The sequence below is a fragment of the Oncorhynchus keta genome, unplaced genomic scaffold (assembly GCF_023373465.1).
Source record: "Oncorhynchus keta strain PuntledgeMale-10-30-2019 unplaced genomic scaffold, Oket_V2 Un_scaffold_16732_pilon_pilon, whole genome shotgun sequence".
Lineage (NCBI taxonomy): Eukaryota > Metazoa > Chordata > Actinopteri > Salmoniformes > Salmonidae > Oncorhynchus > Oncorhynchus keta.
The window spans coordinates 93,379-109,715 of record NW_026290813.1 but is presented as its reverse complement, the minus strand read 5'-3'; the positions used below and the strand labels follow the sequence as shown (position 1 = coordinate 109,715).

At 42.4% G+C, this 16,337-nt stretch overlaps 1 protein-coding gene across 1 annotated transcript in view; it reads right to left on the bottom strand.

Annotated features, from left to right (window-relative positions):
- Positions 1-16,337, bottom strand: part of LOC127927650 (contactin-5-like) — a 214,649-nt gene that overhangs the window by 142,022 nt on the left and 56,290 nt on the right. The window contains exon 3 of the mRNA XM_052514261.1: positions 10,265-10,440. Within this exon, the coding sequence (XP_052370221.1) occupies positions 10,265-10,440 (176 nt within the window). The remainder of the gene's footprint in view (positions 1-10,264; positions 10,441-16,337) is intronic.

Genomic DNA, 16,337 nt, shown 5'->3' with positions numbered 1-16,337 from the left:
GTCCCTGGTCAAATAGACCCTGTATGGTTTCAGGGTTAAATACACACACAGCGGTGAACTAAAGCTGGTTACAAATGGCGGGAATTTTCTCTATATAGTGAACTACTTTTGACCAGGGCCCATAGGGATCTGGTCAAGGGGCCCTGGTCAAAAGGGAAGTGGTTGCCATTTGGGACTTAACCTTAGTTTAGCCACTGATTGTGTATTTTGCCCTGAAACCATACAATGTCTATTTTGAAGTCAAATAGAGAGTAGAGCTTTACGCCAATCACATGCATTTGGAAGTAGAATCATCTCGTAGCAGAGAATAACCACAACGTTGTTTTTTATCATGCCAGAGGTAGGCTACTGAGAATATGTTTTTGTATTCACCTCATCATAACTATTCTGAAATCTTTAAGGGTCTGCATTTAGTAATACTCCTCGATAGGCTGAGAGCTACTTTTTAGGACATTTCAGGGACTGATAATTTCAGCATAGGAGATAATACTTTGAGAAGAGGAGATATGGAGCGATCAGAGAGAGATATCAGAGAGAGAGATCAGAGAGAGATATCAGAGAGAGAGTGATCAGAGAGAGATATCAGAGAGAGAGATCAGAGAGAGATATCAGAGAGAGAGTGATCAGAGAGAGATATCAGAGAGAGAGATCAGAGAGAGAGTGATCAGAGAGAGATATCAGAGAGAGAGATCAGAGAGAGATATCAGAGAGAGAGATCAGAGAGAGATATCAGAGAGAGAGTGATCAGAGAGAGAGATCAGAGAGAGATATCAGAGAGAGATATCAGAGAGAGAGTGATCAGAGAGAGATATCAGAGAGAGATATCAGAGAGAGAGATCAGAGAGAGATATCAGAGAGAGAGTGATCAGAGAGAGATATCAGAGAGAGAGATCAGAGAGAGATATCAGAGAGAGAGTGATCAGAGAGAGATATCAGAGAGAGAGATCAGAGAGAGATATCAGAGAGAGAGATCAGAGAGAGATATCAGAGAGAGAGTGATCAGAGAGAGATATCAGAGAGAGAGATCAGAGAGAGATATCAGAGAGAGATATCAGAGAGAGAGTGATCAGAGAGATCAGAGAGAGATATCAGAGAGATCAGAGAGAGATATCAGAGAGATCAGAGAGAGATATCAGAGAGATCAGAGAGAGATATCAGAGAGATCAGAGAGAGATATCAGAGAGATCAGAGAGAGATATCAGAGAGAGATATCAGAGAGAGAGTGATCAGAGAGATCAGAGAGAGATATCAGAGAGATCAGAGAGAGATATCAGAGAGAGATCAGAGAGAGATATCAGAGAGAGATCAGAGAGAGAGATCAAATAGGGATCACAAAGAGATCAGAGAGAGAGAGAGCAATCTGAGAGAGCAAGAGAGATCAGAGATAGAGTGAGACTTGAGATATCAGAGAGAGAGATCAGAGAGAGAGATCAGAGAGAGAGATCAGAGAGAGATATCAGAGAGTGATCAGAGAGATCAGAGAGAGATATCAGAGAGATCAGAGAGAGATATCAGAGAGATCAGAGAGAGATATCAGAGAGATCAGAGAGAGATATCAGAGAGATCAGAGAGAGATATCAGAGAGATCAGAGAGAGATATCAGAGAGAGAGTGATCAGAGAGATCAGAGAGAGAGTGATCAGAGAGATCAGAGAGCTATCATAGACAGAGAAAGAGCAGAGATATCATAGACAGATAGAGATCAGATAAAGAGAGATCAGAGAAAGAGAGATCAGAGAGATAAGCGAGAGATCAGATAGGGATCAGAGAGAGAGATCAAATAGGGATCACAAAGAGATCAGAGAGAGAGAGAGCAATCTGAGAGAGCAAGAGAGATCAGAGATAGAGTGAGACTTGAGCTTAATAAGAGAGAGATCAGAGATATATCAAAGAAAGAGATAAGAGAGAGATCAGAGAGAGATCATAGAGGGATCATAGAGGGATCAGAGTTATCAGAGAGTGATCAGAGAGATCAGAGTGAGATCAGAGAGAGATCAGAGTGAGATCAGAGAGAGATCAGAGAGGGATCAGAGTGATCAGAGAGATCAGAGAGAGATCATAGAGGGATCATAGAGGGATCAGAGTGATCAGAGAGTGATCAGAGAGATCAGAGAGGTCAGAGTGAGATCAGAGAGAGATCATAGAGGGATCATAGAGGGATCAGAGAGGTCAGAGAGAGATCAGAGAGAGAGAGATTAGAGATAGTTCCAAGAGGGATCATATAGTTTAGAGAGGGATCCGAGAGGGACCATTGAGAGAGAGGGATCAGAGAGAGAGCGATAGAGATAGAAAAGAGATACAATTGAATTCAGATATGTACATACACCTGAGCCAAATATATTTAAACTCAGTTTTTCACAATTCCTGACATTTAATCCTGGTAAAAATCCATCCCCTGTTTTAGGTCAGTTAGGATTACCACTTTATTTTAAGAATGTGAAATGTCAGAATAATAGTAGAGAGAATGATTTATTTCAGCTTCTATTTCTTTCATCACATTCCCAGTGGGTCAGAAGTTTACATACACTCAATTAGTATTTGGTAGCATTGCCTTTAAATGGTTTAACTTGGGTCAAACGTTTCAGGTAGCCTTCCACAAGCTTCCCACAATAAATTGGGTGAATTTTGGCCCATTCCTCCTGACAGAGCTGGTGTAACTGAGTCAGGTTTGTAGAGTTAACTGGCTCTCATGAGGACCGCTACAGGAATGGAAGACCCAGAGTTACCTCTGCTGCAGAGGATAAGTTCATTAGAGTTAGGAGCCTCAGGAATTGCAGCCCAAAGAAATGCTTCACAGAGTTCAACATGCAAATCTCAACATCAACTGTTCAGAGGAGACTGCGTGAATCAGGCCTTCATGGTCGAATTGCTAAAAAGAAACCATTACTCTAAAGGACACCAATAAGAAGAAGAGACTTGTTTGAGCCAAGAAGAAACATGAGCAATGGACATTAGACTGGTGGAAATGTGTCCTTTGGTCTGGAGTCTAATTTGGAGATTTATGGTTCCAACTGCTGTGTCTTTGTGAGAAGCGGTGTGGGTGAATGGATGATCTCTGCATGTGTATTTCCCACCGTAAAGCATGGAGAAGGGGGTGTTATTGCGTGGGGGTGCTTTGCTGGTGACACTGTCTGTGATTTACTTAGAATTCAAGGCACACTTAACCAGCACGGTTACCACCGTATTCTGCAGTGATACGCCATCCATCTAGTTTGGGCTTAGAGGGACGATCATTTATTTTCCAACAGGACAATGACCCAACACACCTCCAGGCTGTGTAAGGGCTATTTTTACCAAGAAGGAGAGTGATGGAGTGCTGCATCGGATGACCTGGCCTCCACAATCCCCCGACCTCAATCAAATTGAGTTGGTTTGGGATGTTGGACAGCAGAGTCAAGGAAAAGCAGCCAACAAATGATCAGCATATGTGACCTGATTCAGGAAACTAGGCGTATGTCACAAGTCATGACTTCACAAGTCACAACATGAATCTTCTTTTTTTTGGTGCCTTTTAATATCTAACTTATATGCCATCTGTAAATACAAATAAAATCGTTACATTATTAGCCTATAGTGGTTGCTCATTTAAGAGTTGCGTCATACTACGGCACACCTAGCGGGTTGCTGCATCATTCTGTGGCACGTCATTTAATTGTCAGCTATTTTCTCTGTTACTGCAAGTTATTGCTAGTTCGATCACCAGAGGGAATCTTTGAGAAGCATTTGATAGTATTCCATATTGGCATTACCAGAGAATTTAAAACATTTTTTGTAATAACATAGTATATGGGATTGATTTTAAGAAATGTGGCTTTTTAATTGGATTAATATTATGCTGTTTGTATTGAGAATTTTTTAAAAACAAAACACACAGGGTTTCTGTTAGGATGGAATGGAAATATGGTGCTGTACAACGTGGCAACGTGACGGTCAGGATTAGGCTACAGAATTTTAGCATTATTTTATTATCGAAATGTATTTATTTGTTTATTAGGCTTCTGTGCAGTCTACACTACAGACTGTAGTGAACCTTGGAAAGTGCCTAATTCTGTACATAAGGGAGAGCAGGTCATGTCTGCACTACAGAATGCAGGGCATGTGGGAGTCCGGGATGCAGGGAATGCGGGAGACCGGGATGCAGGGAATGAGGGAGACTGGGATGAAGGGAATGCGGGAGTCCGGGATGCAGGGAATGCGGGAGTCCGGGATGCAGGTAATGCCGGAGACCGGGTTGCATGGAATGTGGGAGACCGGGATCCAGGGCGCGGGAGACAGGGAATGCGGAAGACCGGGATGAGGGAGACTGGGATGAAGGGAATGCGGGAGTCCGGGATGCAGGGAATGCGGGAGACCGGGATGCAGGGAATGCGGGAGTCCGGGATGCAGGGAATGCGGGAGTCCGGGATGCAGGAGACCGGGTTGCATGGAATGTGGGAGACCGGGATCCAGGGCGCGGGAGACAGGGAATGCGGAAGACCGGGATGCAGGGAATGAGGGAGACTGGGATGAAGGGAATGCGGGAGTCCGGGATGCAGGGAATGCGGGAGACCGGGATGCAGGGAATGCCGGAGACCGGGATGCAGGGAACACGGGAGACCGGGATGCAGGGAACACGGGAGACCGGGATGCAGGGAACACGGGAGACCGGGATGCAGGGAATACGGGAGACCGGGATGCAGGGAATACGGGAGACCGGGATGCAGGGAACACGGGAGACCGGGATGAAGGGAACACGGGAGACCGGGATGCAGGGAACACGGGAGACCGGGATGCAGGGAATATGGGAGACCAGGGTTTGCAGGGAACACGGGAGACCGGGATGCAGGGTACACGGGAGACCGGGATGCAGGGTACACGGGAGACCGGGATGCAGGGAATACGGGAGACCGGGATGCAGGGAATACGGGAGACCGGGATGCAGGGAATACGGGAGACCGGGATGCAGGGAATACGGGAGACCGGGATGCAGGGAACACGGGAGACCGGAATGCAGGGAACACGGGAGACCGGGATGCAGGGTACACGGGAGACCGGGAGACAGGGAATACGGGAGACCGGGATCCAGGGCACACAGGAGACCGGGATGCAGGGAATGTGGGAGACCGGGATGCAAGGAAAGCGGGAGATTGAGATGCAGGGCTCGCGGGAGACCGGGATGCAGGGAACACGGGAGACCGGGATGCAGGGAATACAGGAGACCGGGATGCAGGGAATACGGGAGACCGGGATGCAGGGAACACGGGAGACCGGGATGCAGGGAACACGGGAGACCGGGATGCAGGGTACACGGGAGACCGGGATGCAGGGTACACGGGAGACCGGGATGCAGGGAATACGGGAGACCGGGATGCAGGGAATACGGGAGACCGGGATGCAGGGAACACGGGAGACCGGAATGCAGGGAACACGGGAGACCAGGATGCAGGGTACACGGGAGACCGGGAGACAGGGAATGCGGGAGACCGGGATCCAGGGCACACAGGAGACCGGGATGCAGGGAATGTGGGAGACCGGGATGCAAGGAAAGCGGGAGATTGAGATGCAGGGCACGCGGGAGACCGGGATGCAGGGAATGCCGGAGACATGGGATGCAGGGAATGCGGGAGACCGGGATGCAGGGAACGCGGGAGATCGGGATGCAGGGAATGCGGGAGACCAGGATGCAAGGGATGCAGGAGACCGGGATGTAGGGAACGCGGGAGATCGGGATGCAGGGAATGCGGGAGACCGGGATGCAGGGAATGCGGGAGACCGGGATGCAGGACACGCGGGAGCCCGGGATGCGGGAGACTAGAGTTATTTCACAGTTGTGATGTCTTACTATTATTCTACAAAGTAGAATGGCACTGTGATAGACTACATCCAGTTTGCTGAGTAGAGTGTCGGAGGCTATTTTGTAAATGACATCGCCGAAGTCAAGGATCGGTCGGATAGTCACTTTTACGAAGGTATGTTTGGCAGCATGAGTGAAGGAGGCTTTGTTGGGAAATAGGGAGCCAATTGTAGATTCAATTTTGGATTGGAGATGCCTAATGTGAGTCTGGAAGGAGAGTTTACAGTCTAACCAGACACCTAGGTATTTGTAATTGTCCACATATTCTAAGTCAGAACCGTCCAGAGTTGTGATGCTAGTTGGGCGCGCGGGTGCGGGGAGCAATTGGTTGAAGAAAATACATTTAGTTTTAGTGTTTTGGTTAAAACGTCGGTCACATTTGGTTAAAACTCAACAAAGGAACCATCCTTAGTGACAATGATTTATATATAGGTGTGATGTATTCTTCTCCCTCAGATTCATCTTACTGTGACGAACAGTTTTATGATAATCTCCAAAGAGAGACCAACCAGTTTCAAGCTGAGGGAAGTGTGCTTTTGTGTAGAGATTTTAATGCTAGAACAGGTTCTGAAAATGAAATTACATTTTATTTGTCATTTGTGCTGAATGCCCCTCCTCAGTAAAAGTCACATGCAGCCCGCAGTTTGCCAATTGGCACCTAAACGACTCTCTGACCATGAGAAACAATATTCTCTGGTCTGATGAAACCACGATTGAACTCTTTGGCCTGAATGCCAAGCGTCACGTCTGGAGGAAATCTGGCACCATCCCTGTGGTGAAGATGAACGGAGCAAAGTAAAGAGAGATCGTAGATGAAAACCTGTTCCAGAGAGCTCAGGACCTCATACTGGGGCAAAGGTTCACCTTCCAACAGGACAACGACCCAAAGCACACAGCCAAGACGACAAAGGAGTGTCTTCGGGACAAGTCTCTGAATGTCCTTTATTGGCCAAGTCAGAGCCCGGACTTCAACCCGATCAAACATCTCTGGAGAGACCTGAAAATAGCTGTGCAGCGACACTCCCAGTCCAACCTGACAGAGCTTGAGCGGATCTGCAGAGAAGAAGGGAGAAACTCCCCACATACAGGTGTGCCAAGCTTGTAGCATCATACCCAAGAAGACCGAGGCTGTACTCACTGCCAAAGGTGCCTTAACAAAGTACTGTGTAGGGTCTGAATACTTATGTAAAAATTATACTTCTGTTTTTATTTTTAATACATTTGCTAAAATAAAATATAAAAACGTTTTTATTTGTCATTATGGGGTATTGTGTGTAGATTGATGAGGACAAAATAATATTTAATCAATTTTAGAATAAGGCTGTAATGTAACACAATGTGGAAAAAGTCAAGGGGCCTAAATACTTTCAGAATGCACTGTATACATATATATATACATATATATATATTAACAAAGGGCTTTCCAAGAGTCCATCTTGTAGAGTGGAGAGAATTATATATACTTTTTTTAAATATATATATATATATTTATATATTTATATATATTATATATATTTATATATATATATATATATATATATATATATATATATATATATATATATATATATATATATATATATATATATATATATATATATATATATATATATTTATTTATTTATTTATTTATTTATTTATTTATTTATTTATTTATTTATTTATTTATTTATATATATATATATATATATATATATATATATATATACAGTGGGGGAAAAAAAGTATTTAGTCAGTCACCAATTGTGCATGTTTTCCCACTTAAAAAGAAGAGAGAGGCCTGTAATATTCATCATAGGTACACTTAAAAAAATGACAGACAAAATGAGAAAAAAAAATCCAGAAAATCACATTGTAGGATTTTGTAGAATTAATTTATTTGCAAATGATGGTGGAAAATAAGTATTTGGTCAATAACAAAAGTTTATCTCAAGACTTTGTTATATACCCTTTGTTGGCAATGACAGATGTCCAACATTTTCTGTAAGTCTTCACAAGGTTTTCACACACAGTTGCTGGTATTTTGGCCCATTCCTCCATGCAGATTTCCTCTAGAGTAGTGATGTTTTGGGGCTGTTGCTGGCCAATACGGACTTTCAACTCCCCCCAAAGAGTTTCTATGGGGTTGAGGACCTTGAAGGACCTTGAAATGATTCTTACAAAGCCACTCCTTTGTTGCCCGGGCGGTGTATTTGGGATCATTGTCATGCTGAAAGACCCAGCCACGTTTCATCTTCAATGCCCTTGCTGATGGAAGGAGGTTTTCACTCAAAATCTCATGATACATGGCCCCATTCATTCTTTCCTTTTCACGGATCAGTCGTCCTGGTCCCTTTGCAGAAAAACAGCCCCAAAGCATGATGTTTCCACCACCATGCTTCACAGTAGGTATGGTGTTCTTTGGATGCAACTCAGCATTCTTTGTCCTCCAAACACGACAAGTTGAGTTTTTACCAAAAAGTTATATTTTGGTTTCATCTGACCATATGACATTCTCCCAATCTTCTTCTGGATCATCCAAATGCTCTCTACTTCAGATGGGCCTGGACATGTACTGGCTTAAGCAGGGAGACACGTCTGGCACTGCAGGATTTGAGTCCCTGGCGGCGTAGTGTGTTACTGATGGTAGGCTTTGTTACTTTGGTCCCAGCTCTCTGCAGGTCATTCACTAGGTCCCCCCGTGTGGTTCTGGGATTTTTGCTCACCGTTCTTGCGATCATTTTGACCCCACGGGGTGAGATCGTGCGTGGAGCCCCAGATCGAGGGAGATTATCAGTGGTCTTGTATGTCTTCCATTTCCTAATAATTGCTCCCACAGTTGATTTCTTCAAACCAAGCTGCTTACCTATTGCAGATTCAGTCTTCCCTGCCTGGTGCAGGTCTACAATTTTGTTTCTGGTGTCCTTTGTCAGCTCTTTGGTCTTGGCCATAGTGGAGTTTGGAGTGTGACTGATTGAGGTTGTGGACAGGTGTCTTTTATACTGATAACAAATTCAAACAGGTGCCATTAATATAGGTAACGAGTGGAGGACAAATCAAAATCAAATCAAATCAAATGTATTTGTCACATACACATGGTTAGCAGATGTTAATGCGAGTGTAGCGAAATGCTTGTGCCATTAATACAGGTAACGAGTGGAGGACAGAGGAGCGAGCCTCTTAAAGCAGAAGTTACAGGTCTGTAAGAGACAGAAATCTTGCTTGTCTGTAGGTGACCAAATACTTATTTTCCACCATAATTTGCAAATAAATTCATAAAAAATCCTACAATGTTATTTTCTTAATTTCTTTTCTCATTGTGTCTGTCATAGTTGAAGTGTACTTATGATGAAAATTACACGCCTCTCTCATCTTGTTAAGTGGAAGAACTTGCACAATTGGTGGCTGACTAAATACTTTTCTGCCCCAATGTATATGGGGGAATGAAAATTAAGCAGACAATTTACATTGATGGGAGCCAATCTATCTGCAACATTAAAGCTGATCTACCCACCCAAAATAAATAAAGTCAAATAATAATAGAGATGGAAGAAGAGGAGCGTCTATGTGGTCACCGACACAGGGAGGTACAATGTGCTTTCTCCTCTACTGTGAGAAATACTACCAACTAAGATCATTTTTCTTCAAGACAATATCTCAATCAATCCTCAACTTCTGTGCATTTACCAATGACATAAAGCTGGGAATTATTGTGGGAGAGGAAGAAACCGCAAATATTACTGCTCGATATGTATTAGTCAGAGGGACATCCCATGACCATTTATTCCCTATAGTATTAACATTGTATATAACTAACATGTCATACATAGTGGAACCATCCTCCATGTATATTTTATTGTTTATTTATTAGCAATTCACCATTTTTTATAAACATATGTTTCATTTAATTCGACCTAAGATTCCACAATACAACAGCAGTTCATTTATCCTCATTGCATTGTACTGTATTTACTGAAATGCTGTACCACTGTACTGCTTTGGCAATATCTACAAATTGTATTTAATGCCGATAAAACATTCTGAATTTGAATTTGAGATCAGAGAGAGATCAAAGAGAATGACTAGAGAGAGACCAGAGATGGATAAGAGAGATATCAGAGAGAGATCAAAGAGAATGACTAGAGAGAGACCAGAGATGGATAAGAGAGATCAAAGAGAATGACTAGAGAGAGACCAGAGATGGATAAGAGAGATATCAGAGAGAGATCAGAGAGAATGACTAGAGAGAGACCAGAGATGGATAAGAGAGATATCAGAGAGAGATCAAAGAGAATGACTAGAGAGAGACCAGAGATGGATAAGAGAGATATCAGAGAGAGATCAGCGAGAGATCGGCGAAAATTAAAAAGAGAGAGAGAGAGAGAGAGATCATAGAGAAGGTCGGAGAGAAAGTCTGAGAGAGATCCGAGAGCGATCAGAGAGAAATACTCACAGGTAAACTGTAGCAGTGCATCCCGACTCAGGACCGTCCCGTAGCTGTTCTCTGCCTTACACTGGTATCTCCCATAGTCCGCCGTCTCGCTGGCGTTGGTTATTATCAAGTTGCCGTCGATCAAGCTGTAACGGTAAACTGCCTCAATATCCACTTCTGTTCCATTGATAAACCAACTGCAGAGAGACAAAGATCACATACATGTCTTTACACAAAAAGGTAAACAATATGATGTTTTGATTTGAATGAATATGAACAGATAGAGATGGAAAAGGGTTTATTGTTACATCCACCAGATAGGTTGTTTACAGGGTCAGCCATAGTAGTATGATAGGTTGTTTACAGGGTCAGCCATAGTAGTATGATAGGTTGTTTACAGGGTCAGCCATAGTAGTATGATAGGTTGTTTACAGGGTCAGTCATAGTAGTATGTCAGGTTGTTTACAGGGTCAGCCATAGTAGTATGACAGGTTGTTTACAGGGTCAGCCATAGTAGTATGACAGGTTGTTTACAGGGTCAGTCATAGTAGTATGACAGGTTGTTTACAGGGTCAGTCATAGTAGTATGACAGGTTGTTTACAGGGTCAGTCATAGTAGTATGACAGGTTGTTTACAGGGTCAGTCATAGTAGTATGTCAGGTTGTTTACAGGGTCAGCCATAGTAGTATGTCAGGTTGTTTACAGGGTCAGCCATAGTAGTATGATAGGTTGTTTACAGGGTCAGTCATAGTAGTATGACAGGTTGTTTACAGGGTCAGCCATAGTAGTATGATAGGTTGTTTACAGGGTCAGCCATAGTAGTATGATAGGTTGTTTACAGGGTCAGCCATAGTAGTATGATAGGTTGTTTACAGGGTCAGCCATAGTAGTATGATAGGTTGTTTACAGGGTCAGTCATAGTAGTATGATAGGTTGTTTACAGGGTCAGCCATAGTAGTATGATAGGTTGTTTACAGGGTCAGTCATAGTAGTATGTCAGGTTGTTTACAGGGTCAGCCATAGTAGTATGACAGGTTGTTTACAGGGTCAGCCATAGTAGTATGACAGGTTGTTTACAGGGTCAGTCATAGTAGTATGACAGGTTGTTTACAGGGTCAGTCATAGTAGTATGATAGGTTGTTTACAGGGTCAGCCATAGTAGTATGATAGGTTGTTTACAGGGTCAGTCATAGTAGTATGACAGGTTGTTTACAGGGTCAGTCATAGTAGTATGATAGGTTTGTTTACAGGGTCAGTCATAGTAGTATGATAGGTTGTTTACAGGGTCAGCCATAGTAGTATGATAGGTTGTTTACAGGGTCAGTCATAGTAGTATGATAGGTTGTTTACAGGGTCAGTCATAGTAGTATGATAGGTGTTTTACAGGGTCAGCCATAGTAGTATGATAGGTTGTTTACAGGGTCAGTCATAGTAGTATGATAGGTTGTTTACAGGGTCAGTCATAGTAGTATGATAGGTTGTTTACAGGGTCAGTCATAGTAGTATGATAGGTTGTTTACAGGGTCAGTCATAGTAGTATGATAGGTTGTTTACAGGGTCAGTCATAGTAGTATGATAGGTTTGTTTACAGGGTCAGTCATAGTAGTATGATAGGTTGTTTACAGGGTCAGTCATAGTAGTATGATAGGTTGTTTACAGGGTCAGTCATAGTAGTATGATAGGTTTGTTTACAGGGTCAGTCATAGTAGTATGATAGGTTGTTTACAGGGTCAGTCATAGTAGTATGATAGGTTGTTTACAGGGTCAGTCATAGTAGTATGATAGGTTTGTTTACAGGGTCAGTCATAGTAGTATGACAGGTTGTTTACAGGGTCAGTCATAGTAGTATGATAGGTTTGTTTACAGGGTCAGTCATAGTAGTATGATAGGTTGTTTACAGGGTCAGCCATAGTAGTATGATAGGTTGTTTACAGGGTCAGCCATAGTAGTATGATAGGTTGTTTACAGGGTCAGTCATAGTAGTATGATAGGTTGTTTACAGGGTCAGTCATAGTAGTATGATAGGTTGTTTACAGGGTCAGTCATAGTAGTATGATAGGTTGTTTACAGGGTCAGTCATAGTAGTATGATAGGTTGTTTACAGGGTCAGTCATAGTAGTATGATAGGTTGTTTACAGGGTCAGCCATAGTAGTATGATAGGTTGTTTACAGGGTCAGCCATAGTAGTATGATAGGTTGTTTACAGGGTCAGTCATAGTAGTATGATAGGTTGTTTACAGGGTCAGTCATAGTAGTATGATAGGTTGTTTACAGGGTCAGTCATAGTAGTATGATAGGTTGTTTACAGGGTCAGTCATAGTAGTATGATAGGTTGTTTACAGGGTCAGTCATAGTAGTATGATAGGTTGTTTACAGGGTCAGTCATAGTAGTATGACAGGTTGTTTACAGGGTCAGTCATAGTAGTATGATAGGTTGTTTACAGGATCAGTCATAGTAGTATGATAGGTTGTGTCATGATGTTGCCCTGTTGGTGGAGGTTTATGACCCCCATAAATACATTTCCTCCTTTTCTCTCCACAGTACAAATGAACTCAAAGGAAAGCCCTTTGTTAAAATAGAGAGAATGGTAACATAAAAAGGTTGGGGGGAAAAAACAATATTTCTGTAATCCAACTAGTTGAAAGTGTCCGTTGGTACTTAAAGAATATGATGTCAGATCAGTTGGTGTTTGGGACATTAAATCTGATGATAGGACAACATAAATTGTATATTGGAAAGTCACATTCTAGTTATCAGATTCACATTGCACTGTTGTGAAATTTAAATGTTTAAATATGAAACTTCTTGAAAAGATTAAATGTAATTTTAGCTTCTAAATGAGAGAATTGTTTTCATAAAGTAAACTATGCTCCCTCAGTGGCCACACCCAAGTGAACAGACATTGGTTGAGAACTATGAAACACACCCTAATCTTCCACAATACAAAAACCTGTTGACGGAAGTGAACTTCTTTAGGATAGGGGGCAGCATTTTCACTTTTGGATGAATAGCGTGCCCAGAGTAAACTGCCTCCTACTCAGTCCCAGATGCTAATATATGCATATTATTAGTATTGGATAGAAAACACTCTGAAGTTTCTAAAACTGTTTGAATGATGTCTGTGAGTATAACAGAACCTATATGGCAAACCTGAGAAAAAATCCAAACAGGATGTGGGAAATCTGAGGTTTGTAGTTTTTGATACACAGTGGGATATGGGTTATTTTGCCTTCCTAAGGTCTCCACTAAAGATGGATTCTATACTTAGTTTGACAAGTTTCCTCGACCTGTAATAAAACTTTTTGAACTTTTAGTCCGACTGGACCTGAATGCGCATTTGGTTTTGTTTTCCAAATGCGCTAACAAAAGAAGCTATTTTACACAAATTATCGAACAAAACAAACATATTGTGGAACACCAATTCCTGGGAGTGCATTCTGATGAAGATCATCAAAGGTAAGTGTATATTTATAATGCTATTTTTGACTAATGTTGACTGGGCGACATGGCAGATATTTATTTTGGCTGGTTTGGGCTCTGAGTGCCGTACTCAGATTATGCTTTTTCCGTAAAGTTTTTAAAAAATCTGACACAGCGGTTGCATGAAGGAGAAGTTTATCTAAAGTTCTATGCATAACACTGCAATTTTCATCAACATTTATAATGATTATTTCAGTGAATTCATGTGGCTCTCTGCACAATCACCGCATGTTTTAGAACTACTGAACGAAACGCGCCAATGATGGGGCGGCAGGGTAGCCTAGTGGTTAGAGTGTTGGACTAGTAACCGGAAGGTTGCAAGTTCAAACCCCCGAGCTGACATGGTACAAAGCTGTCGTTCTGCCCCTGAACAGGCAGTTAACCCACTGTCATAGGCTGTCATTGAAAATAAGAATTTGTTCTTAACTGACTTGCCTGGTAAAATGATAAATGAGATTTTTTGATATAAATATGCACTTTATCGAACAAAACATACCTGTATTGTGTAACATGAAGTCCTATGAGTGTCATCTGATGAAGACATCAAAGGTTAGTGATACATTTTATCTCTTTGTGACTCTTTGGCTGGAAAAATGGCTTGGTTTTTCTGTGGCTTGGAGGTGACCGAACTTAATCTTTTGTGGAGCTTTCGCTGTAAAGCATTTTTGAAATCAGACACTGTGGCTGGATTAAGGAGAATTGTATCTTTAAAATGGTGTACAATACTTGTGAGATTTCTGTTGATTTGTATTTGGCGCCCTGCAATTTCATTGGTTGTTGGCGCGGGGTTCGGCTATCATAGTAGTATGATAGGCTGTTTACTAGGTCAGCCATAGCAGTATGATAGGTGTTATCGATAATTTTTTTAAGCTGTTTCGCAGCAAATCACTGCCGTCCTGAAGACAAACAATGTATAGGAAATGCTTCAGTCTGGTTTGAGACCCAATCATAGCACTGAGACTGCACTTGTGAAGGTGGTAAATGACATGTTAATGACAATCAGCCCGAGGCTCTGCATCTGTCCTCATGCTCCTAGAACTTAGAGCTGCTTTTGACACCATCGATCAGCACATTCTTTTGGAGTGATTGGAAACCCAAATTCATCTACACTGACAAGTTCTAGCCTGGTTTAGATCTTATCTGTCGGAAAGATATCAGTTTGTCTCTGTGGATGGTTTGTCAACTGTACATTTCGGTGTTCCTCAAGGTTCCGTTTTAGGACCAATATTGTTTTCACTATATATTTTACCTATTGGTGATTGGTAATTCAAAAACATAATGTTAACTTTCACTGCTATGCGGACGATACACAGCAGTACATTAATGAAACATGGTGAAGCACCAACATGCCCCTCCCTGGAAACCAGGGTTTCAGACATAAGTAAGTGGATGGTGGCAAATGTTTTACTTTTAAACTCTGACAAAAAAGAGATGCTAGTTCTAGGTCCCAAGAAACAAAGAGATATTCTGTTGGTTCTGACAATTAATCTTGATGGTTGTACAGTCGTCTCAAATAAAACTGTGAAGGACCTCAGCGTTACTCTGGACCCTGATCTCTCTTTTGACGAACATAGCATTATTCCATCTAAATCTGAAATTTTCTGGAACTTTCTGTCCAAAAATGATGCAGAGAAATGTATCCATGCTTTTGTCATTCCTAGTTAAGACGACTGCAATGCTCTACTTTCAGGCTACCAAGACAAAGAACTAAATACACTTCAGTTAGTGCTAAACACGGATACTAGGTACAGGGTTAGAGACAGAGACAGAGTCATACCTGTATACAGGTACAGGGTTAGAGACAGAGACAGAGTCATACCTGTATACAGGTACAGGGTTAGAGACAGAGACAGAGTCATACCTGTATACAGGTACAGGGTTAGAGACAGAGACAGAGTCATACCTGTATGCAGGTACAGGGTTAGAGACAGAGACAGAGTCATACCTGTATGCAGGTACAGGGTTAGAGACAGAGACAGAGTCATACCTGTATACAGGTACAGGGTTAGAGACAGAGTCATACCTGTATACAGGTACAGGGTTAGAGACAGAGACAGAGACATACCTGTATACCGGTACAGGGTTAGAGACAGAGTCATACCTGTATACAGGTACAGGGTTAGAGACAGAGACAGAGTCATACCTGTATACAGGTACAGGGTTAGATACAGAGACAGAGTCATACCTGTATACAGGTACAGGGTTAGAGACAGAGACAGAGTCATACCTGTATACAGGTACAGGGTTAGAGACAGAGACAGAGTCATACCTGTATACAGGTACAGGGTTAGAGACAGAGTCATACCTGTATACAGGTACAGGGTTAGAGACAGAGTCATACCTGTATACAGGTACAGGGTTAGAGACAGAGTCATACCTGTATACAGGTACAGGGTTAGAGACAGAGACAGAGTCAAACCTGTATACAGGTACAGGGTTAGAGACAGAGACAGAGTCATACCTGTATACAGGTACAGGGTTAGAGACAGAGACAGAGTCATACCTGTATACAGGTACAGGGTTAGAGACAGAGTCATACCTGTATACAGGTACAGGGTTAGAGACAGAGTCATACCTGTATACAGGTACAGGGTTAGAGACAGAGTCATACC